This window comes from Pseudophryne corroboree, chromosome 2, assembly GCF_028390025.1.
Source record: "Pseudophryne corroboree isolate aPseCor3 chromosome 2, aPseCor3.hap2, whole genome shotgun sequence".
In the NCBI taxonomy this organism is placed as follows: domain Eukaryota; kingdom Metazoa; phylum Chordata; class Amphibia; order Anura; family Myobatrachidae; genus Pseudophryne; species Pseudophryne corroboree.
Genome location: NC_086445.1, coordinates 644,637,490 through 644,660,356, shown reverse-complemented (window position 1 = coordinate 644,660,356; position 22,867 = coordinate 644,637,490). Strand labels below are relative to the sequence as shown.

The following is a 22,867-nucleotide window of genomic DNA, read 5'->3' as shown; positions in this document are numbered from 1 at the left end:
TCTTATGACCGAGAGGATGCTGGGGTCGTCATTAGTACCATGGGGTATAGACGGGTCCACCAGGATACATTGGCACTTTAAGAATTTGATAGTGTGGGCTGGCTCCTCCCTCTATGCCCCTACTACCAGACTCAGTTTAGAAAATGTGCCCGGAGGAGCAGGTCACAGCTAGGGGAGCTCTCCTGAGCTTTTCTAGATTTTTTTTTTTTTTTTTTAGAGTTTATTATTTTACAGTGAGGCTGCTGGCAACAGCCTCCCTGCAGCAAGGGACTGAGTAGTGTCCGCCCTGCAGGGTCTGAGCCACTGTCTCCACTGACTGGACACTGAGCTGGAGTCTGATGGTTCTCCGCCACAGGGGACCGCTCGCCCCAGCAGCATGCCGCCACCCACTTGCAGAGCTGAAGAATCGGTGGCGTGTGAGACACCAAACCCCCGGGGGGTCGGTGTGAAGATGGCGGCATCAGAGTACTGCGCTCCCGGATGGCACATCAGTACATGGTGCGGCGCTATGAGGGGCGCCCTGAGCCAGCGCGACACCCTACACTGGTCCAGAAGCCTGTCGGGCTCCCCGGATCTCAGCCAGCACTAAATCCTCAGGCCAGTAAAATCTGATGAAGAGTGGGAAGACAGTGCCATTAAGGGTGCGGAGCTTCTCAGAGCGGACCCAGCAGCGTTCAGCGCCATTTTCCTGCCTGCACAGCACTGGCCAGGAGAATAAGGTCCCTCCACAGCAACTCCAACTATCTACAAACGGTACCAGGATATTGTAGAAGGCGGGGGGGGGGGGGGGGGGAAAGAGGCTGCAATACGACTGTGTATCCTATTAAGGTACACAGTCAGCGCTGAAAAGGGGTCTCCCTTTGGTATAAAAGTGCTGTGTGTGGGTTGGCTCCAATCTCTGTGTCTCTCTTGCCATTCTTGGGTGGGGGGGGGGTACTCTGTCTGCCCTCCCGTGTGTGTGTCTGTGTGTAGTGTTTGGTGGTCTCCTTTAGCTATGTCCAGGGACACTGTGTCATATGCTGCAGAGGATTTGTCCTCCCAGGATGATCCCATTCCATGTAATCAGTATAGCACTGGTTTAGCACAGATACCAGCAAGGGAGCCGGAGTGGTTTTCCTCTATCAAATCTTAGATTTCTCATATTTCTGACAGGGTTGCAAGTAATGAATCTGCAACCCAGGTATTACAGAACTCTATGGCAGTATGGCCCGATTCTGGTACCTCGGGACGCTCCGCTATATACCCCCACAAACGTGCGCTTGTACATGTCACGCAGGATGACACGGATACCAGTTCTGACACCACAGACTGTGATGGGGATGTGTTGCGGGGGTCTGCATCTCTTGCAAAGGGGGTGCAATTGATGATAGAGGCTATCAGGGATGTGTTACATATTAATGATACCACACCTGAGTAGGTTGAGGAGGCTTTTTTCACTGAAAATAAAAAAGCCCCACTCAGGGGCAGATTGGGAACAAAAATCGGCCCTGGAAAAATTTGTACTAGTGGCCCCACATGGGCAGCACCAGAGGTGTAAGGTCTAGCCATGGGCCATGGCAGCAGCACCCTCCCCCCCCAAGACTTTCCAGATAGTGGGCATGTCCAGCATCAAGGGGGAAGTTAAAAATAAATAAAATTAAATATTATGAGCACATTAGAAAACTATATCATTCTTCAGAAAGATATATTTTCTTGCTTATTACACCAACCGTATCCCAAACACTATTCACTCAATCTTATATGTCAGCCAAGCAGGCAGACAGAGCATACACTAGATCATCTGCAATCACAGGCTAAGTGGCAGTAATTTTCATATATGCAAATTATTTTGCATCTTATTCATTAGGTCTATAAAAAGGATCACATGTCCTCAAACAAAACAGGCCCCACAGGTGCGTCGGCCCACCGGGAATCATCCCTGTAAACCCTATGGCCAATCCACCTCTGGCCCCACTAACCTTCCCTGCGTCAAAGGAATTGAATGCTATATTTGAGAAAGCAAGGGAAAACCCTGAGAAAAAATTTCAGATCCCTAAAAGGGTACAGGTGGCGTTTCCTTTCCCTGAGGAGGATAGGAAAAAATGGGAAAACCCGCCGATTGTTGAAGCACCTGTGTCCAGACTCTATAAGAAGGTGGTTTTACCTGTTCCAGGATCAACCGCCATAAAGGAGCCGGCTGATCGAAAAATTGATAACACACTTAAATCAATGTACACTGCTTCAGGGGCCATATTACGTCCCACTTTTGCTAATGCATGGATTGCAAAGGCAATAGTAAAGTGGTCGGCTACCTTACTAGAGGATTTGGATAAGATGGATAAGGGTAATGTTGAATTATTTTTACGTAACATTCACGATTCAGCAGGTTTTATGGTAGAATCCATGAAAGACCTGGGTTCCATGGCTGTGGGAATCTCTTCCATGTCTGTTTCAGCTCATCGGGGACTGTGGCTGCACCAGTGGTCGGTCGACGCGGAATCCAGAAAGAGTGTGGAGTCTCTACCCTATACAGGTCAGGCTCTCTTTGGGGAAGCTTTAGACGCGTGGATATCTACGGCTACAGTGGGTAAGTCTCCATTTCTTCCCTCAGCTGCGCCTGCTCCAAAGAAATCCTTCTCCATCAGCAACACAGTCCTTTCGGCCCAACAAGCCTAGAAAGGCCAGACCGTTCAATACCTTCTTTAGGGGAGGTTGAGTTAAGTCCAAGAAATCTGCCGCTGCAGGTTCCCAGGAACAAAAGCCTGCTTCAGGTACGCCAAAGTCCTCTGCATGACGGTGGACCGTGCGGCCTGGAGGTGGGGCCAGTGGGAGCGGGACTCAGACAATTCAGTCACGTCTGGGTACCGTCCGGCCTGGATGCCTGGGTAATAGATATTGTATCCCAGGGATACAGGCTGGAATTTCAAAGTCTCCTTCTCCGTTTTTTTCAAATCAGGCTTACCAGCTCTGCTGGCAGACAGCACTGTCCTACAGGAAGCTGTCCAAAAGTTGGTGGAGGCACTGGTCATTGTGCTAGTTCCACCTCATTCGCAAACCACAGGTTACTATTCGAACCTTTTCGTGGCAACGAAACGGGATGGTTCGGTCAGGCCCATTCTGAACCTAAATCATTGAACCCCTTTCTAAGGGAGTTCAAGTTCAAAATGGAGTCTCTCAGGGCGGTGATATCATGTCTGAAAGAGGGGGAATTTCTGGTATCCCTGGATATCAAGGATGTGTATCTCCACATTCCGATCTGGCTGCTGCATCAGGCTCATCTCTGTTTCGCATTACTGGACTGTCATTTCCAGTTCCAGGCCCTGCCATTCGGCCTCTCCACAGCACCGACGGTGTTTACCAAGGTGATGGCAGAGATGATGGTTCTCCTCCGCAAACAAGTGGTGAACATCATTCCATATCTGGACGATCTGCTGATAAAGGCATCGTCCAAGGAGAAGTTGCTGCAGTCCATTGTTCTCACGACCCGCCTCCTCAAGAATCACGGTTGGATTCTGAACCTTCCAAAGTCACATTTGGAACCAACCAGGAGGTTGTCCTTTCTGGGAATGATCCTAAACACAGAAGTGCAGAGGGTGTTTCTTCCTCAGGAAAAGGTGTTGGTGATACAAACAATGATCCGGGATGTCCTGAAGCCAGCCCGGGTGTCAGTTCATCAATGCATTCACCTATTGTGGAAGATGGTAGCCTCTTACGAGGCTCTCCAGTACGGGAGGTTCCACGCTCGAACCTTCCAACTGGATCTCCTGGACAAGTGGTCCGGATCACATCTCCACATGCACCAGAGAATACGTCTGTCGCCGAAGGCCAGGATTTTGCTCCTCTGGTGGCTACAATTACCTCACCTTCTGGAGGGACGAAGGTTCGGGATTCAGGAATGGGTCCTTCTAACTACAGATGCAAGCCTTCGGGGCTGGGGAGCAGTCACTCAAGGAGTAACTTTCCAAGGAAGGTGGTCAAGTCTGGAAGCCGGCCTGCCCATCAACATCCTGGAACTAAGAGCCTTCTCCAACGGTCTTCTTCAGGCGGCCCATCTTCTAAGAAATCGGGCCGTTCAGGTACAGTCGGACAATGTAACGACAGTGGCTTACATAAATCGACAGGGCGGAACGAAAAGCAGAGCTGCAATGTCAGAGGTGACAAGAATCATCCTCTGGGCGGAAAAACACTCGTTGGCGCTCTCTGCAATCTTCATTCCGGGAGTAGACAACTGGGTAGCAGACTTCCTCAGCAGACACGATCTCCATCCGGGGGAGTGGGGTCTCCATCCGGAGGTGTTCAAGGGAATAATAGACCTTTGGGGGTTACCCCAAATAGACATGATGGCCTATCGTCTCAACAAGAAGCTTCAATGCTATTTTTCCAGGTCGAGGGACCCACAAGCAGTGACAGTGGATGCCCTGGTGTCTCCGTGGGTGTTCCAGTCAGTGTACGTGTTTCCACCACTCCCACTCATTCCAAGAGCTCTAAAGCTCGTAAGGAGAACAAGAGTTCAAGCGATCCTCATTGCTCCAGACTGGCCAAGGCAGGCTTGGTACGAGGACCTTCTGAATCTCTTGCAGGAAGAGCCGAGGCCTCTTCCTCTTCGGGAGGACCTGCTGCAGCAGGGGCAGTTCGCCTATCAAGACTTACCATGGCTACGTTTGACAGCATGGAGGTTGAGCGCCTGATACTTACTCGGAAGGGCATTCCGAAGAAGGTCATTTCTACCCTGACACAGGCTAGGAAAGGGGTAACATCTAAACATTACCATCGTATTTGGAAGAAATATGTCTCGATGTGAATCCAAGAAGTTTCCTACGGTGGAGTTTCAACTCGGACGTTTTCTCCTCTTCCTGCAAGCAGGTGTGGATATGGGCCTGAGGTTGGGATCTGTGAAGGTCCAGATTTGGGCCCTATCCATTTTCTTCCAGAAACAATTGGCTGCCCTCCTTGAGGTTCAGACCTTTTTGAAGGGAGTTCTGTACATCCAACCTCCCTTTGTACCGCCTACGGCGCCTTGGGACCTTAACATGGTGTTGCAGTTCCTCCAGTCGGATTGGTTTGAGCCTCTACAGGAGGTTGAGGTCAAATTTCTTACATGGAAGGCTGCCACGTTGTTGGCCTTAGCTTCTGCTAGACGTGTGTCCAAATTGGGGGCTTTATCCTGTAAAAGCCCTTACTTGATCTTACATGAAGACAGAGCTGAGCTCCGGACACGTCAGCAGTTTCTTCCAAAGGTTGTGTCGGCATTTCATATCAACCAACCTATTGTGGTGCCAGTGGCTACTGACTCCTCAATTACATCAAAGTCCTTGGATGTTGTGAGGGCTCTGAGGATATATGTGAAGAGAACTTCTCGTCACAGAAAGTCGGACTCTCTGTCTGTCCTATATGATCCCAAGAAAATTGGGTGTCCTGCTTCTAAGCAGACGATCTCTTGCTGGATTAGGTTCACTATTTAGCATGCTTATTCTACGGCAGGATTGCCGTGTCCAAGATCTGTTAATGCCCACTCTACTCGTAAGGTGGGGTCTTCTTGGGCTGCTGCCCGGGGTGTCTCGGCATTGCAACTTTGCCGAGATGCAACTTGGTCTGGGTCGAACACGTTTGCTAAGTTCTACAAGTTCGATACTTTGGCCTCTGATGATCTGAAGTTCAGTCAGTCAATCACTTCTGCAGGAGCCTCCGCGCTCTCCCTCCCGTTCTGGGAGCTTTGGTACATCCACATGGTACTAATGTGGAGGCCAGCATCCTCTAGGACGAAAGAGAAAATAGGATTTTAATTACCTACCGGTAAATCCTTTTCTCGCAGTCCGTAGAGGATGCTGGGCGCCCGCCCAGCTCTTCGTTTTCCTGCCACCGTTGTCTGGTTCAGTACTTCTTTGGTTTAGTTAGGTACTGCATTGTTACTTGGTAAGTAATGTTTCAGCAGTTGCTGAGTGTTTGTAGCTAGTTAGCTTGATGTACCTTGTATGTGTGAGCTGGTATGCATCTCGCCACTATATGTGTTAAATCTTTCTCTCGAAGATGTCCGTCTCCTCGGGCAGTTTCCAGACTGAGTCTGGTAGGAGGGGCATAGAGGGAGGCGCCAGCCCACACTCTCAAACTCTTAAAGTGCCAATGGTTCCTGGTGGACCCGTCTATACCCCATGGTACTAATGTGGACCCCAGCATCCTCTACGGACTACGAGAAAAGAATTTACCGGTAGGTAACCAAAATCCTATTTTTACATGTTTTCAGTAACCGCAACCCCCCCATACTTCATTCCTTTACATACACAACAATAGGGCTAATCAGAGTTGATTGCAGCAGCAAATTTGTTAGCAGTTGGCCAAAACCATGTGCACTGCAGGTGTGGCAGATATAACATGTGCAGAGAGAGCTAGATTTGGGTGGATTATGTGTTTCTGTGCAGGGTAAATACTGTGTCGAAGTCAAAAATATTACATACACATAACATACAAACTCCAAACAGAGAGGTCTCTGTTTGTGCGCATACACACAGCGTGCACAGGATATACGGTAGCATACGCATTCGCACAGAGAAGCCACGAAGATATATGTGACACATTTCATACAATATATAAATTACACATAGACAAAACATGACAAGCACCAGACATTATAATGTATTTATATAATAGAGTGTAACATCAGATATATATGTACTATTGGAACAGAACAAGTTAATTATATCATGCTTAGTGTCAAAATGATCAGGAGAATTTGTGAATTAATTTGATAGCTATGGGTAAATTGTAGCACATTACAACGATTAGTTATGATTAAATGTATGAAATCTAAAGTCACTCTTATGGGAACAAAGAACTTCCTGAAGAAAGCATGTGTGCAGAAAACCAGTGGCTAACCTCTATAACTGCATCTTCAAACAGGACATTGCTTGCATATGAACTGACCAATAACACACAAGGAATGAGAGACCTCCCTCTCCTGGGCCAATGGAAGGAGACCGAAACCAACAACCTGTTAACTCCCACTTTTTGATATAGGCAGTTTTGTAAGGCAAGTTATTTAGTTGCTTGCTGAGAAGGGATGGAGGAAAGTTCTATGGGACAGGGTGAAGTATGTAACTGCAACTGCTTCTTTTATAACTGTAACCATATTTCTACATGTTATACTTAATGATATACTGTACATATGTTATTTTGTATGCATACCCTTTTAATATCAAATATATATATATAAATATCAATATCTTAAGGGACATAGTGTTGCGACGGTCAGCGCACTTTTATCGTATATGGTAATAAGATGCGCCTTGCGTCCGCAGTATATATGAACGCTGGCATTGAAATATATATATTTTTTTAATATTGGAAATTCACAACTGCCTGCTTTATTTTTACACTGCAATTTAGATTTTAGTTTGAACACACTCCACCCAAATCTAACTCTCTCTGCACATTATATTTGCCCCACCCCCCTGCAGTGCACATGGTTTTGCCCAACTGATTACAAATTTGCTGCTGCGATCAACTCTGAATAACCCCGAATGTCATCAGATTTTCAATGCTAAGCTTCATAGCAAATTCTAGGAATGTAGTGAGATACCTTAAGCAGGCAATTTAACTCCAGGTTTCGGTGAAACCTCAACCTGTCATTGAATTGCCCGCTAAAAATAAAAAATAAATACTGCATGGAAGAATAATCATAAAAAAGTATCTTAAATCCACTTATAATAGTATCAAGCAGCCTGTACTATAACATGCACAACAGCAGTCCCACGCACTGTGGAAGGGTACACGAGTGCCTTTCAATCAGTTTTGCCAAGTAAGTAGATGGGTAGTGGATACTCAAATAGAGATGAATGATCTATGGAGATACAGTTTGCTACACAGGACAAAAGTAAAGTAAGACATGTTGCCATCCTGTTTTGTCACTCGCATCATAAAATCATTGTTCTCTACAAGTATCCATCTCCCCACAATTTACCTTCTGATACTGCTGCTCATACATCAACAATCTTTTTCTTGGTGCATATAAAAACAATGCTAGGTTTACACTATACCAGGGGATCAGAGTCCAAGGTAGCTGGAGGCGAGTCTTTCACTATGTGTTCCCTGGGAGGTGATGCGGAGAGATGGGTGCCCATACTTGGCTGTGGTAGATGTAACAACTTTGACTGATCTTGCTGTGCCAGAGGCCAAGGCAGCGTGTCCCTAACCCATTCTACTGGATCCTCCCAGGCTGCCCTCTGTCCATGTACCTATAAGAAGAAATACAGATAAAACATTATTTTTACTGCACTTAATCTAGTCAGGGCCTCTCATGACCAATTTAATCTGAAAAAATAAAAATAAAAATGTTCCGTTCAGGAGTGAGGAGCAGCGTTAGCTTTTTATTATATAGGATGTACTGTAACCTGCTCTTTGGCACCTTTAATAAACAAATAAAAACAAAGAAGAATTGTTTTATTACCTTCAGAAGTCCCAGACCAGTACTACATGGAAACAAACAACATCCTAGGCTATATATTCATATCAATGGAGCGGACCTTCTCCCTGCCTGAAAAGGTCAGCCTCCCCTAAGGAGTGTGCTGCATCTACAGTACATGCTGGTTGGAAGCAGGAAGATGACCAACCTGGAGAATGTCGGACTGGTGCATGAAGGGCCCACCAGGGAAATGCTTTTAAATAGTGCAGCCAAAGCTATAATTCCAGTTCACTGGAGATCCCAGAGTCCAAGTTTAGGGGTGTGTTCAGTCTCCAGAGGTTTGGCTAACCGTTAGAGTGCATGGTCTGGGCCCCTTGTAAAATATATATAGTAAATACTTGTAGTGCATGCAGGTAATGTATCAGAATGCGCTGTAGAAAATACACCATAGTCATGTGCAGTATAAAGTAACATATAAACAATGTATAATATAAGTGCATAGTCTGGAACCCTGATCCCTAGAAGAGAAGGTGGTTTTAGGATCTTTGGATTATTTGTCTGGAAAAAGAGATTTTTGCTGAAACCAATTGAAGAGGGGAGAGCCCCAAACCAGAATTTATATAATTAAATAAATATAATTATAAATATATAATTAATAAAATAAGATTTTACTCACCGGTAAATCTATTTCTCGTAGTCCGTAGTGGATGCTGGGACTCCGTAAGGACCATGGGGATTAGCGGCTCCGCAGGACACTGGGCACAACTAAAGAAAGCTTTAGGACTACCTGGTGTGCACTGGCTCCTCCCACTAAGACCCTCCTCCAGACCTCAGTTAGGATACTGTGCCCGGAAGAGCTGACACAATAAGGAAGGATTTTGAATCCCGGGTAAGACTCATACCAGCCACACCAATCACACCGTATAACTCGTGATACTATACCCAGTTAACAGTATGATAACAACTGAGCCTCTCAACAGATGGCTCAACAATAACCCTTTAGTTAGGCAATAACTATATACAAGTATTGCAGACAATCCGCACTTGGGATGGGCGCCCAGCATCCACTACGGACTACGAGAAATAGATTTACCGGTGAGTAAAATCTTATTTTCTCTAACGTCCTAAGTGGATGCTGGGACTCCGTAAGGACCATGGGGATTATACCAAAGCTTCCAAACGGGCGGGAGAGTGCGGATGACTCTGCAGCACCGAATGAGCAAACTCTAGGTCCTCCTCAGCCAGTGTATCAAACTTGTAGACTCTTGCAGGAGTGTTTTAACCCGACCAAGTAACAGCTCGGCAAATTTGTAAAGCCGAGACCCCTCGGGCAGCCGCCCAAGAAGTGCCCACTTTCCTCGTGTAATGGGCTTTCACAGATTTAGGGTGCGGCATTCCAGCCGCAGAATGTGCAAGTTGAATCGTGCTACAGATCCAGCGAGCAATAGTCTGCTTAGAAGCAGGAGCACCCAGCTTGTTGGGTGCATACAGGATAAATAGCGAGTCAGTTTTCCTGACTCCAGCCGTCCTGGAAACATATACTTTTCAGGGCCCTGACTACGTCCAGAAAACTTGGAATCCTCCAAGTCCCAAGTAGCCGCAGGCACCACAATAGGTTGGTTCACATGAAAAACTGATACCACCTTAGGAATGAATTGGGAACGAGTCCTCAATTCCGCCTTATCCATATAGAATACAGATAAGGGCATTTGTATGACAAAGCCGCCAATTCTGATACACGCCTGGCCGACGCCACGGCCCACAGCATGACCACTTTCCACGTGAGGTATTGTAGCTCCCCGGATTTAAGTGGCTCAACTCAATGCGACCTCAGGAAATCCAACACTACGTTGAGATCCCACGGTGCCACTGGAGGCACAAACGGGGGTTGACTATGCAGCACTCCCTTAACAAAAGTCTGAACTTCAGGCAGTGAAGCCAGTTCTATTTTGGAAGAAAATCGATAGAGCCGAAATCTGGACCTTAATGGAACCCAATTTTAGGCCCATAGTCACCTCTGACTTGTAGGAAATGCAGAAAATGACCTAGCTGAAATTCCTCCTTTGGGGCCTTACTGGCCTCACAGCACGCAACATATTTCCGCCATATGCGGTGATAATGGTTTGCGTTCACTTCTTTCCTAGCTTTAAATAGCGTAGGGATAACTTCCTCCGGAATGCCCTTTTCCTTCAGGATCAGGAGTTCAACCGCCATGCCGTCAAACGCAGCCGCGGTACGTCTTGGAACAGACAGGCCCCCTGCTGCAGCAGGTCCTGTCTGAGCGGCAGAGGCCATGGGTCCTCTGAGATCATTTCTTGGAGTTCTGGGTACCAAGCTCTTCTTGGCCACCCGGAACAATGAGTATAGTTCTTACTCCTCTCCTTCTTATTATTCTCATTACCCTGGGTATGAGAGGCAGAGAAGGGAACACATACACCGACTGGTACACCCACGGTGTTACCAGAGCGTCTACAGCTATCGCCTGAGGGTCCCTTGAACTGGCGCAATATCTTTGTAGCTTTTTGTTGAGGCGGGACGCCATCCTGTCCACTTGTGGCCTTTCCCCACGGTGTACAATCATTTGGAAGACTTCTGGATGAAGTCCCCACTCTCTCGGGTGGAGGTCGTGTCTGCTGAGAAAGTTCTCAGTTGTCCACTCCGGGAATGAACACTGCTGACAGTGCTAACACATGATTTTCCGCCCATCGGAGAATCCTTGTGGCTTCTGCCATCGCCATCCTGCTTCTTGTGCCGCCCTGTCGGTTTACATGAGCGACCGCCGTGATGTTGTCTGACTGGATCAGCACCGGCCGGTGTTGAAGCAGGGGTCTAGCCTGACTTAGGGCATTGTAAATGGCCCAAAGTTCCAGAACATTTATGTGTAGGGAAGTCTCCTGACTTTTCCATAGGCCTTGGAAGTTTCTTCCCTGTGTGACTGCCCCCCAGCCTTGAAGGCTGGCATCCGTGGTCACCAGGACCCAGTCCTGTATGCCGAATCTGCGGCCCCCTAGAAGATGTGCAGTCACCACCACAGCGACACCCTGGCCCTTGGAGACAGGGTTATCCGCCGATGCATCTGAGAAGGCGACCCGGACCACTTGTCCAACAGATCCCACTGGAAGATCCTTGCATGGGACTTGGCGAATGGAAATTCTTTGTAAGAAGCTACCATCTTTCCCAAGGCTCGCGTGCATAGATGCACCGATACCTGTATTTGTATTAGGAGGTCTCCGTCTAGAGACGCCAACTCCTTGGACTTCTCCTCCGGGAGAAACCCTTTTTATCCTGTTCTGTGTCCAGAACCATACCCAGGAACAGTAGACGCGTCGTAGGAACCAGCTGTAACTTTGGAATATTCAGAATCCAGCCGTGCTGTTGTAGCACTTCCCGAGATAGTGCTACTCCGACGAACAACTGCTCCCTGGACCTCGCCTTTATAAGGAGATCGTCCAAGTACGGGATAAGTACTTCGGCCATTACCTTGGTAAATACCCTCGGTGCCGGGGACAGACCAACGGCAACGTCTGGAATTGGTAATGACAATCCTGTACCACAATTTTGAGGTACACCTGGTGACGAGGGTAAATAGGGACATGCAGGTAAGTATCCTTGATGTCCAGTGATACCCTGAAATTTTTCAGGCTTGCAATAATCGCCCTGAGCGATTCCATTTTGAACTTGAACCTTCGTATATAAGTGTTCAAGGATTTCAATTTTAGCATGGGACTCACCGAACCGTCTGGTTTCGGTACCACAACATTTTGGAATAGTAACCCCGGCCTTGTTGAAAGAGGGGTACCTTGATTTCACCTGCTGGAAGTACAGCTTGTGAATTGCCGCCAGTACTACCTTTCTCCGAGGGCAGCAGGCAAGGCTGATGTGAGGCAACGGCGAGGGGGAGTCGTCTCGAACTCCAGCCTGTATCCCTGTGATACTACTTGCAGAACCTAGGGATCCACCTGTGGGCAAGCCCACTGATCCCTGCAGTTCCCGAGACGCGCCCCCACCGCACCTGTCTCCACCTGTGGAGCCCCAGCGTCATGCGGTGGACTCAGAGGAAGCGAGGGAAGATATTTGATCCTGGAACTGGCTCACTGGTGCAGCTTTTTCCTTCTTCCCTTGTCTCTGTGCAGAAAGGAAGCGCCTTTGACCCGCTTGCTTTTCTGAAGCCGAAAGGACTGTACTTTCTTTAGGCTTTTGTGAGGAAACCTGAGGTAAAAAATTTTCTTCCCAGCTGTTGCTGTGGATACGAGGTCCCAGAGACCATCCCCAAACAATTCCTCACCCTTATAAGGCAGAATCTCCATGTGCCTTTTAAATGCAGCATCACCTGTCCACTGCCGGGTTTCTACTACCCTCCTGGCAGAATGGACATTGCATTAATTCTGGATGCCAGCCGGCAAATATCCCTCTGTGCATCCTTTATATATAAGACAACGTCTTAAATATGCTCAATGTTAGCAAATATTATTATCCCTGTCTTAGCGTATTAATATTATCTGACAGGGTGTCAGACCACGCTGCAGCAGCACTATTTATGCTGAGGCAATTGCAGGTTTCAGTATATAACCTGAGTGTGTAAATACAGACTTCAGGATCGCCTCCTGCTTTTTATCAGCAGGTTCCTTCAAGGTGGCTGTATCCTAAGACGGCAGTGCCACCTTTTGACAAACGTGTGAGCGCCTTATCCACCCTAAGGGATATCTCCCAACGCGACCTATCCTCTGGCGGGAAAGGGTACGCCATCAGTAACTTTTTAGAAATAACCAGTTTCTTATCGGGGGAAACCACGCTTCTTTACACACTTCATTCATTCATCTGATGGGGGAACAAAACAGTGGCTGTTTTTTCTCCCCAAAAATAAAACCCCTTTTATGTGGTACTTGGGTTTATGTCAGAAAATGCGTAAGACATTTTTCATTGCCGAGATCATGTAACGGATGTTCCTAGTGGATTGTGTATATGTCTCAACCTCGTCGACACTGGAGTCAGACTCCGTGTCGACATCTGTGTCTGCCATCTGAGGTAACGGGCGTTGTTTTGAGCCCCTGATGGCCTTTGAGACGCCTGGGCAGACGCGGGCTGAGAAGCCGGCTGTCCCACAGCTGTTACGTCATCCAGCCTTTTATGTAAGGAGTTGACACTGTCGGTTAATACCTTCCACCTATCCATCCACTCTGGTGTCGGCCCCACAGGGGGCGACATCCCATTTATCGGCCTCTGCTCCGCCTCCACGTAACCTTCCTCATCCAACATGTCGACACATCCGTACCGACACACAGCACACACACAGGGAATGCTCTGACTGAGGACAGGACCCCACAAAGTCCTTTGGGGAGACCGAGAGAGAGTATGCCAGCACACACCAGAGCGCTATATAATGCAGGGATTAACACTATAACTGAGTGATTTTTCCCCAAATAGCTGCTTGTATACATATATTGCGCCTAAATTTAGTGCCCCCCCTCTCTTTTTAACCCTTTGAGCCTGAAAACTACAGGGGAGAGCCTGGGGAGCTGTCTTCCAGCTGCACTGTGAAGAGAAAATGGCGCCAGTGTGCTGAGGGAGAAGCCCCGCCCCCTTTTCGGCTGACTTTCTCCCGCTTTTTCTGTGATACTGGCAGGGGTAATTTTACATCTATATAGCCTCTGGGACTATATATGATGTATATTTTGCCAGCCAAGGTGTTATTTATTGCCCCCAGGCCCCCCCCCCAGCGCCCTGCACCCATCAGTGACCGAAGTGTGAGGTGTACATGAGGAGCAATGGCGCACAGCTGCAGTGCTGTGCGCTACCTTGGTGAAGACCGAAGTCTTCTGCCGCCGATTTTCCGGACCTTCTTCGTGCTTCTGGCTCTGTAAGGGGGACGGCGGCGCGGCTCCGGGAACGAACACCAAGGTCGGGTCCTGCGGTCGATCCCTCTGGAGCTAATTGTGTCCAGTAGCCTAAGAAGCCCAAACTACCACCTGTTAGGTAGGTTCGCTTCTTCTCCACTTAGTCCCTCGCTGCAGTGAGTCTGTTGCCAGCAGATCTCACTGAAAATAAAAAACCTAAATATACTTTCTTTCTAGGTGCTCAGGAGAGCCCCTAGTGTGCATCCAGCTAAGCCGGGCACAGAAATCTAACTGAGGTCTGGAGGAGGGTCTTAGTGGGAGGAGCCAGTGCACACCAGGTAGTACTAAAGCTTTCTTTAGTTGTGCCAAGTCTCCTGCGGAGCCGCTAATCCCCATGGTCCTTACGGAGTCCCAGCATCCACTTAGGACGTTAGAGAAAATATAAATCCACCTAGGGGTTCATGAAGTCTTAATTTAACTCAGATTTTGCTAGGTCGGTATTTATCTCAACAGCAGCTTCCACAAACAGAAATCCTTATAATTTCACCTGTTGGGGTTCCTGAGGACTGGAGTCGGGAACTACTGGTCTAACATATTAAAATTAAATAAGATACACTATTTAGCCAAAAGTGATTGGACAACCACCCCTACCCCCATTCAAGTGAAATGGTGAGCTCCTGCATCAGACACGTGTTCGTGAAGGTATAAAACGGGTAGAGGGGCACTGATTAGATAACTTGCTAACGAAATGGCCAGAAGAAGCTTACAGAGTTTGAAAAGGGAATCATCGTAGGCTGCGCAATGTCTTGTTTCCAGGGTGATGCTGGACTGGGATACAGAAAATTCGGTAACCCAGATGGACTGCCCAGCTCAGAGTCCGGATCTTAACCAACCTTCAGTGTCACAGTTGGTCACTGTACTTCAGGCAGAATGGCAAAACATACCGCCTGCTGTTGTCCGAGAACTTGTGTACAATTTGCCAAGTAGGGTGCCTGCAATAATCACTGCACGTGGCGGGCCTACAAAGTACTAACGTCAATAAAATCTCGTGTCCAATCACTTTTGACTACATAGTGTATATCCTTTATCAGGCTTTAAATAACTTACAGAACTACAACAACAACAACAAAAATCAGAGAGGAGAAGAGACAGTATTGTCTAATAACATTTTGTATGTCTATGTGCCAAGAGGTAATCATTCGCCCTCACTCTGGCTGAAACTATAAAGCACCCCTCCCCATACATTGTATGTGTGACCCTAGACTGAGAGGCATGATGGGGAAATTAACAAAAAGATAATTCAGTCCATTCTCAGCATTAGTGTTTTTCATGCTTACAGTATTAGACTACTGCAGGGACTAATGAACCAAGAAAATGCACACACTATACAGTATATAACTAACAATGGGCGGGATGTACCAACCTTGCACAGTACATCCCGCGCCAATACGAATTGCATATGTATTAACACATGTGATTAGTATCACAAAGGGCAGTTCTCCCCATAAGAGCTGACCTTTGCAATGGACTTCAGAGTATATGACCCAGGAGTCCGTCTGCAGCGGGGGATGCTGGGAGGGATCAAATTGGATCCCTGTGACAGCACCAATGCGGAAAGAAGCCTATATGTTGATGTTACCCTCCGCACCAAAGCCCCACCGTCTGGGGCTTAGTACATAAGTGAAATGCGGTAAAACACCTTAAACTGCATTTTCTCATTAGTATATCCCACCCAATGAGTGAAAAGGAGATTTCAAGAATGAGACAAAGCACAATAAGCATTTTGTATATTCTGTTTAGAAAATCAAGTTAGTAGGGAAAAAAAAGGGAAACATCCATTTTGTAACAGCAATCTAAATGCAAATTGCATGACTTGCTGCTGGTTCTCTGTTGGCTATCTTCCACACTACTCCATTAACCTTCTGCTGTCTAATCAGATCACGCAGAGGCATTATACAATACGCTATCTTTTGTAAAAATAAAACTTGCCTGCAGTTGCACAAGATGATTTTTCTGCTGCAGTTTTACACAGTGGAACATCAGTGATTTTATTTGCAAATAGGATGTCTAAACAATTTTCCACTGCTAAAAAGGACTACAAGATATTAAACATTTGTATCTAGTTGTTTTGAAATTTGATATGCAAAAACAGCTACAAGTCACTTTGCCAGTTAATTGCCATTGATTTCAACAGAGCCTTTTTTCCCTATAGTGTCTTATTTACTGGGTTAAACCACTGTTAACTGCAATTGACGGGGAATCATTATTAAAAAATTACTGATATGCTCTCCTCCTGGTACGTTCTCATCCAGTAACATTTAACGGAGGGCTTTTCCAAGTTTCAGATTGCAATTTTAACCAGAAGAGAGGTCTCCTCACACACTCTTGCTGCAGTCGCGTCAAGCATCCCTTTCTCAGTGCACCAGGTCCAGTGTGTCTTGGCTTGCCCCGAGCACCTTTTTCATCCAAATGAGAGTTTTAGTGCAGTCTTGTGAAACTGTTTTTGACACATTGCATTGCGACGGATTCATTTTATATGCAACACTTGTCTGCGACTGAGTCTGTGGCGTCGGTATTCCGGCAGCAGCATTTCACCGCCTGTCAGGGTTCCGGCATCAGAATTGTGACCGCTGGGTACCCGACAGGCGGTCTCGTGATTGCCTCACCTGCATAGCATATTGAGGCTAGACGCACAGTTGCCTACCCTCCTACATGCTGTATGAGACTCCCGGTTCAATGTGGAGTCTCACGCTGTCCGCATAGTTAAACAAAACCCCCGGATTCCCCACTGCCCTGTCAGGAATCCGGACCATGTTGGGGAGGGGGGGGGGGGGGGGGATGGGGGGTTTGAACAAATGGACCTCATTTTGCTCCAGGACGGGACACTTGCTGTAGTTTCCCAAGCCTGCTGTTTCCCCCACCTGACCGGGAAGCAGCTCAGAGGAGCAGTCAATACCAGCGCTGCAAAAGATCCAGCGCCCCGTGAGAAGAGAAGGTCGCGGACGGCACTGACCAGCAGGAGTGGAGAAACTGCGAGACTGACCTGCAGCAGCTGTAAGGGCTTCTGTAAGCCGACTCCAACCAGCATCGTACAACGCGTCTATAGAACTCACTGGCAGTAGCAGAGTTAATTATTCTGCAGAAACGGTGGTTTGTCAAATTTACATCTTACCGCAGGTCCACAGCCAGCACCAGTGTGAGACCAACCAGCTGACCAATCACCGACAGGAAAGGAGTTAATTACTATACACTGCGGGATGGAGGCAAGCTGCAGTAGATTTTACATCTAACAGCAGCCGACACAAGAGTGTGGCTAACCCGCTGGCTGGGGTAAGAACCCAAGCTCATTGAACAGTACAGACTTACAGATTGGACCTTAATCACCTGGACTTCCCCTACCTTCCTAGCTGGCCACACATACATGTCCTTGAAAACTCAGAATTTTTGTCCGTCTGTCTGTTCGTTTTGGCATCACGCAAAAACTACTGGATGAATTTGGATCGGGTTTTCCCTATTGTATAACTTAGTGACCTAGAAAGAAACGCAGGCATGTATGATCTCGACGTGATATCAGGGAAAGGAGATATAAAAGAAAAACCAGACGCTTGACACTCGGCAGGCTCCTCATGTGTGGCATTTCTGAACTCGCTTAGTGCTGCTGGACTTCCAGCGCACTGCATTCCACTGAAAGTTGGTTTTCTGATCATGCTTCTGTGGAAACGGACTCCGCTGAAATTATGCAACAAAATCCGACATAAAATGACTACTCTGCAGAGGTACCTACTTGAGGCAGAGATTCTAACAGGATGTGGCGTAGGTTAGACTGTGTTTATTCCACGCATCCCCCTTATTTCCAACAATTATCCTTTTCAATTCAAGCACCTAGTTTCCTGTAAGATTCTGCTTCGCTATCATGGTCAACAAGTTGCAGGGGCAAACGCTCAGGGCCAGCTGCTTCTCCCATGGGCAGCTTTACATGGCTTGCACACAAGTAGCCCCAAGCATCTTTTTGTGGTAATCCCTGTAGAAAAAACTGCAAATATTGTTTACAAAGTAGTTGCACTGTGTGTGCCCTCAAGTGGCCGCACGCATGCGTATGCACTCGTATGGCCATAGAGAATACATTAACTAGGCTAAAAGTGCAAGTTGGTGCGACAGACTGTCGCACCAACTTGCACCCGCGATGCGTATGCCCGTTCGGCCGCATCGTGGGATGGATGAGGCTGGCTACATCTGTATCTCACATTTTCATCTGAGTGCTAAATTTACCCACCAGTATCCATACTAGAAGAATCCATTTATTCTTCATAACCAATAGGTGACCTCTTCTTCTTGTTCTGTTTACTCGTGGCATACAAACTATATAGCCCTGTGAAAACCTTTTTGACCCAGAGGGATAGAATTTTTTTTTATAGAATAGTGATCCATTCATGAAAATGCAGAGACCGATGGTCATTATCAGGCTATTTAATTAAAGTGTTATTTTCGGAAGAAAAATGCCCTGTTTTCGTGCGATAGCACATAGGATCCGGACCTATGTGTTATTGAGGCTTTAGGGTCTGCTTATTGAGGATTATGCACCCAAAGCATAATACATAGTAACAGTTTCTGAGGTTGAAAAAAAAAAAGACAACTTGTCCATCGAGTTCAACCTATTTGTGGACTTCTACGCTGTATTATTTTTAGGACTAATTTTATCTGCCGTGGATGACGGCCGTTGTGTTTATTCCTCTTTTTTAATTTATTTCTTTTTTAAAACTATAGTGCGTGATCTACCCACCATAACCCTGTATATCCTTATCCATTAGGAATTTATCTAGCCCATTCTTAAAAGTATTGACCAAGTCCGCCTTTACTACTCTCTCAGGAAGGGAATTCCAAACACGTATTGTTCTTACTGTGAAGAAACCTTTTCGCCACTGTGTGTGAAATCTCCTCTCCTCCAACCTGAGCGAATATCCACGTGTCCTCTGTGTCGATCTTATAAAAAAAACAGATCCTCCGCAAGCTCCGTGTATTGTCCCCTTATATATTTGTAAATGTTAATCATGTCCCCTCTTAATCTCATGTTTTCCAATGTAAACATGCCTAGCCTAGCAAGCCTTTCCTCGTATTCCAGCGTCTCTATCCCCTTGATCAGTTTGGCCCCCAGCCTCTGAAGCTTTTCTAGTTCCAGGATATCCTTTTTGTAGTATGGTGCCCAAAATTGTGCACAGTATTCAAGATGTGGCCTCACTAGGGATTTATATAATGGGAGTATAACACTCTCATCCCTTGCGTCAATTCCCTGCTTTATGCATGCGAATACCTTGTTTGCCTTCTTTGCTGCATTCCTACTTTAGGTACTGCTGCTAAGTTTGTTATCTATGAGAACGCCTACGTCTTTTTCCAGCACAGAATACCCTAATTTTACCCCATTTAGTATGTAGGTGGTATTTTTGATCTCGCTACCAAAGTGCATTACCTTACACTTGTCTGTATTGAACCTCATTCTCCATTTTGCTGCCCAGGCTTTCAGTTTAAAAAAGAGTCGTTCTGAAGAGACTCAGCATCTCCCTCCGAATTTATAACATTACACAGTTTGGTATCGTCTGCAAAAATTGACACCATGCTCTCTAGACCTACTGCTAGATCATTTAATCCCCGATATATAACATACATAGTAACACATAGTAACATAGTATCTAAAGTTGAAAAAAAGACAATTTGTCCATCGAGTTCAACCTATTGGTGGTCTCCGATGCAGTTTTCTTTTAGGATTAATTTTGCCTCATGCTGATATCAGCCATTTTGTTTTAATGACAGCCATTATGTTTTAATAACTATAGTGCGTGACTAAGCACCATAACCCTGAATATCCTTATCCATTAGGAATTTATCTAACCCATTCTTAAAGGTGTTGACTGAGTACGCCATTACTACTTCTTCAGGCAGGGAATTCCAAACAAGTATTGTCCTTACTGTGAAAAAACCTTTTGGCAGCATTGTGCGGAATCTCCTCTCCTCTAACCTAAGCGAGTGCCCACGTGTCCTCTTAGCTGAGCCTATCAAAAACAGGTCCCGCACAAGCTCTGTGTATTGTCCCCTTATATATTTGAAGATGTTGATCATGTCCCTTCTTAGTCTCCTCTTTTCCAGTATAAACATGCCTAGCCTTGCAAGCCTTTCCTCGTATTCCAGCGTCTCCATTCCCTTAATTAGTTTGGTTGCCCGCCTCTGAACCTCTTCAAGCTCCAGGATATCCTTTTTGTAGTATGGTGCCCAAAATTGTACACAGTATTCTAGATGTGGACTCACTAGTGATTTATATAATGGTAGTATAACACTCTCGTCCCTTGCATCAATTCCCTGTTTTATGCATGCTAATATCTTATTAGTCTTCTTTGCTGTAATCCTACTTTGGGTTCTGCTACTAAATTTGCCTTCTATGTGAACATCCAAGTCTTTTTACAGTACAGAATCCCCTAATAATACCCCATTTAGTATGTAGGTGTTGGTTTTGTTCTTGCTACCACAATGCATTACCTTACACTTGTCGGTATTGAATCTCATTCTCCATTTAGCTGCCCATGCGTCTAGTTTCACTAAGTCGTTCTGAAGAGACTCTGCATCCCCCTCCGTATTTATAACCTTACACAATTTTGTATCATCTGCAAAGATTGACACCATGCTCTCTAGACCTACTGTTCGGTCGTTAATGAAAATGTTAAGCAATAGTGGCCAAATACAGACCCTTGTGGCACACCACTTAGCACTTCAGTCCAATTTGAATATGATCCATTAACCACAACACGCTGCTCCCTATTATCTAACCAATTTTTGACCCAAGTGCATAGTGTCCTCCCATGCCCTATTTCTTGTAGCTTATAGATAAGTCGCATGTGCGGTACTGTGTTAAAAGCTTTAGCAAAGTCTAAAAATTATATATCCACCTCCTTACCCTAATCAAGGTTCGCACTGTTTCATAAAAGCCAATTAAGTTGGTTTGACATGATCTATCCTTAACAAATCCTTGTTGGTTCCTTTTAATGACCTTATTGGCATCAAGGAACTTTTGAATACTATCCCTTAGGATACCTTCCAATACTTTTCCCACTATAGATGTAAGACTAACTGGTCTATAATTACCCGGATCAGCTTTACTTCCCTTTTTGTATATTGGCACCACCTCCGCTATACGCCAGTCCTACGGAAACATACCTGGTATAACAATCTTTGAAAATCAGAAATAGTGGTCTTGCTAGTTCAGACTGAAGCTCCATAAGAACCCTTGGGTAAATTCCATCAGGACCAGGTGACTTATTAATCTTTACATTTTTTAATCGGTCACAGACTACCTCCTCACTTAAATAAGCATTTAGCAGTGGGACATTATTTTTGTTGAGATTGTGTGTTAGACCCTGCATTTGGTCTTCTCTGGTAAATACAGTTGAAAAAAAAAAACTCATTTAGTTTGTTCGCTATGTCATTATCATTTTTGATTAAGACTCCCAGCTTGTCTTTTAAAGGGCCTATACTCTCCTTCTTTAATCTCTTGCTGTTGCTGTATTTACATTTTTTTGGAGATTTGCTTTGCTTTCCTACTAGTTTTTGAATTTCTACTTTAGCCGCTCTAATTTCTTTTTTGTATATTTTGTTACAATCCTTATAATGCTGAAATGACTCCATTCCCTTCAGATTTGTATTTTTTGAATGCTCGACATTTTTTGCCCTTTAGTTCCTTCTTTTTGTTAAGTCACATTGGTTTGGGATTTTTATTCCTTTTTTTGCCGCTTGTGGGAATAAATTTGCGAGTATTTTTAACTAGCAGTGATTTTAATACATCCCATTTCTCCGTAGTAGTATTTTTCTTGAAACAGTATCTCCCATTCAATGTCCCTTAAAGCTTCCTTCATCATGGCAAAGTTGGCTTTGCTAAAGTTTAGAGTCCTAGTTGAGCCATTATAGGATTGCTTATGAAAACGGATATTGAATGTGACCATATTGTGGTCGCTGTTTCCTATGGGCTCCCCTACTATATGCCAGGTATTGGGCTAATTGAATAGCCCCCGATTAATTAATTAGATGAATTACCACAGCTAATTGAATACCAACCAAAGTATGAATCACATCACATAGAAGTCTGCTACAATTCTAACTCCAGGATGTGCGCGCAATTGAAATAATACTGGATGACTGGCCTTTGCACCCTGCCCTTTTAGTGGCTCCTTGCTAAACAGCCTGCCTGTGCCTGTTGCTGATCACCGGCACTGGGTGAATAGAAGCACGCACGGCATCTATTCTCAGTGCGGGAGGGGCTAGGGGGCAGTCCAGCATGTCCATAAGTGCTGGGCACACCCTCTTTTGCGCATAAGAACCTGTCAGCACCCCAGCGCCCTGCCCGCATCCTTGCGGAAACACTAAGTTTGTTAACAGTTCATAGTGCATGCCCACAAACATAGTTCAAAGAGATATATTGTAGCTGTTTGTTGTGCCGAGTGTTGGCAGACATTTTGGGGTTTTTTTCTCCTCCCAGACTTCCCACCATGCATGGATGGATGGATGGATAGATAGTACATGAATCTAATGTGAAATTGCAGACACAGAACTAATTTGGCCTACAGATGACGTTAACCCATTTTGTGCATCCTAATTGTTTAATACCAATGCTTAAAAAGAT

At 45.8% G+C, this 22,867-nt stretch overlaps 1 protein-coding gene and 1 long non-coding RNA gene across 7 annotated transcripts in view; one reads left to right on the top strand and one right to left on the bottom strand.

Annotated features, from left to right (window-relative positions):
• The window catches only part of NAV1 (neuron navigator 1), a 468,103-nt gene that overhangs the window by 4,183 nt on the left and 441,053 nt on the right, over positions 1 to 22,867 (bottom strand). For all 6 annotated transcript variants that reach the window (XM_063954974.1, XM_063954975.1, XM_063954973.1 and 3 more), the window contains one exon: positions 8,010 to 8,207. In XM_063954974.1, the coding sequence (XP_063811044.1) occupies positions 8,010 to 8,207 (198 nt within the window). The remainder of the gene's footprint in view (positions 1 to 8,009; positions 8,208 to 22,867) is intronic.
• The window catches only part of LOC135042024 (uncharacterized), a 275,384-nt gene that overhangs the window by 219,529 nt on the left and 32,988 nt on the right, over positions 1 to 22,867 (top strand). The window lies entirely within an intron of this gene.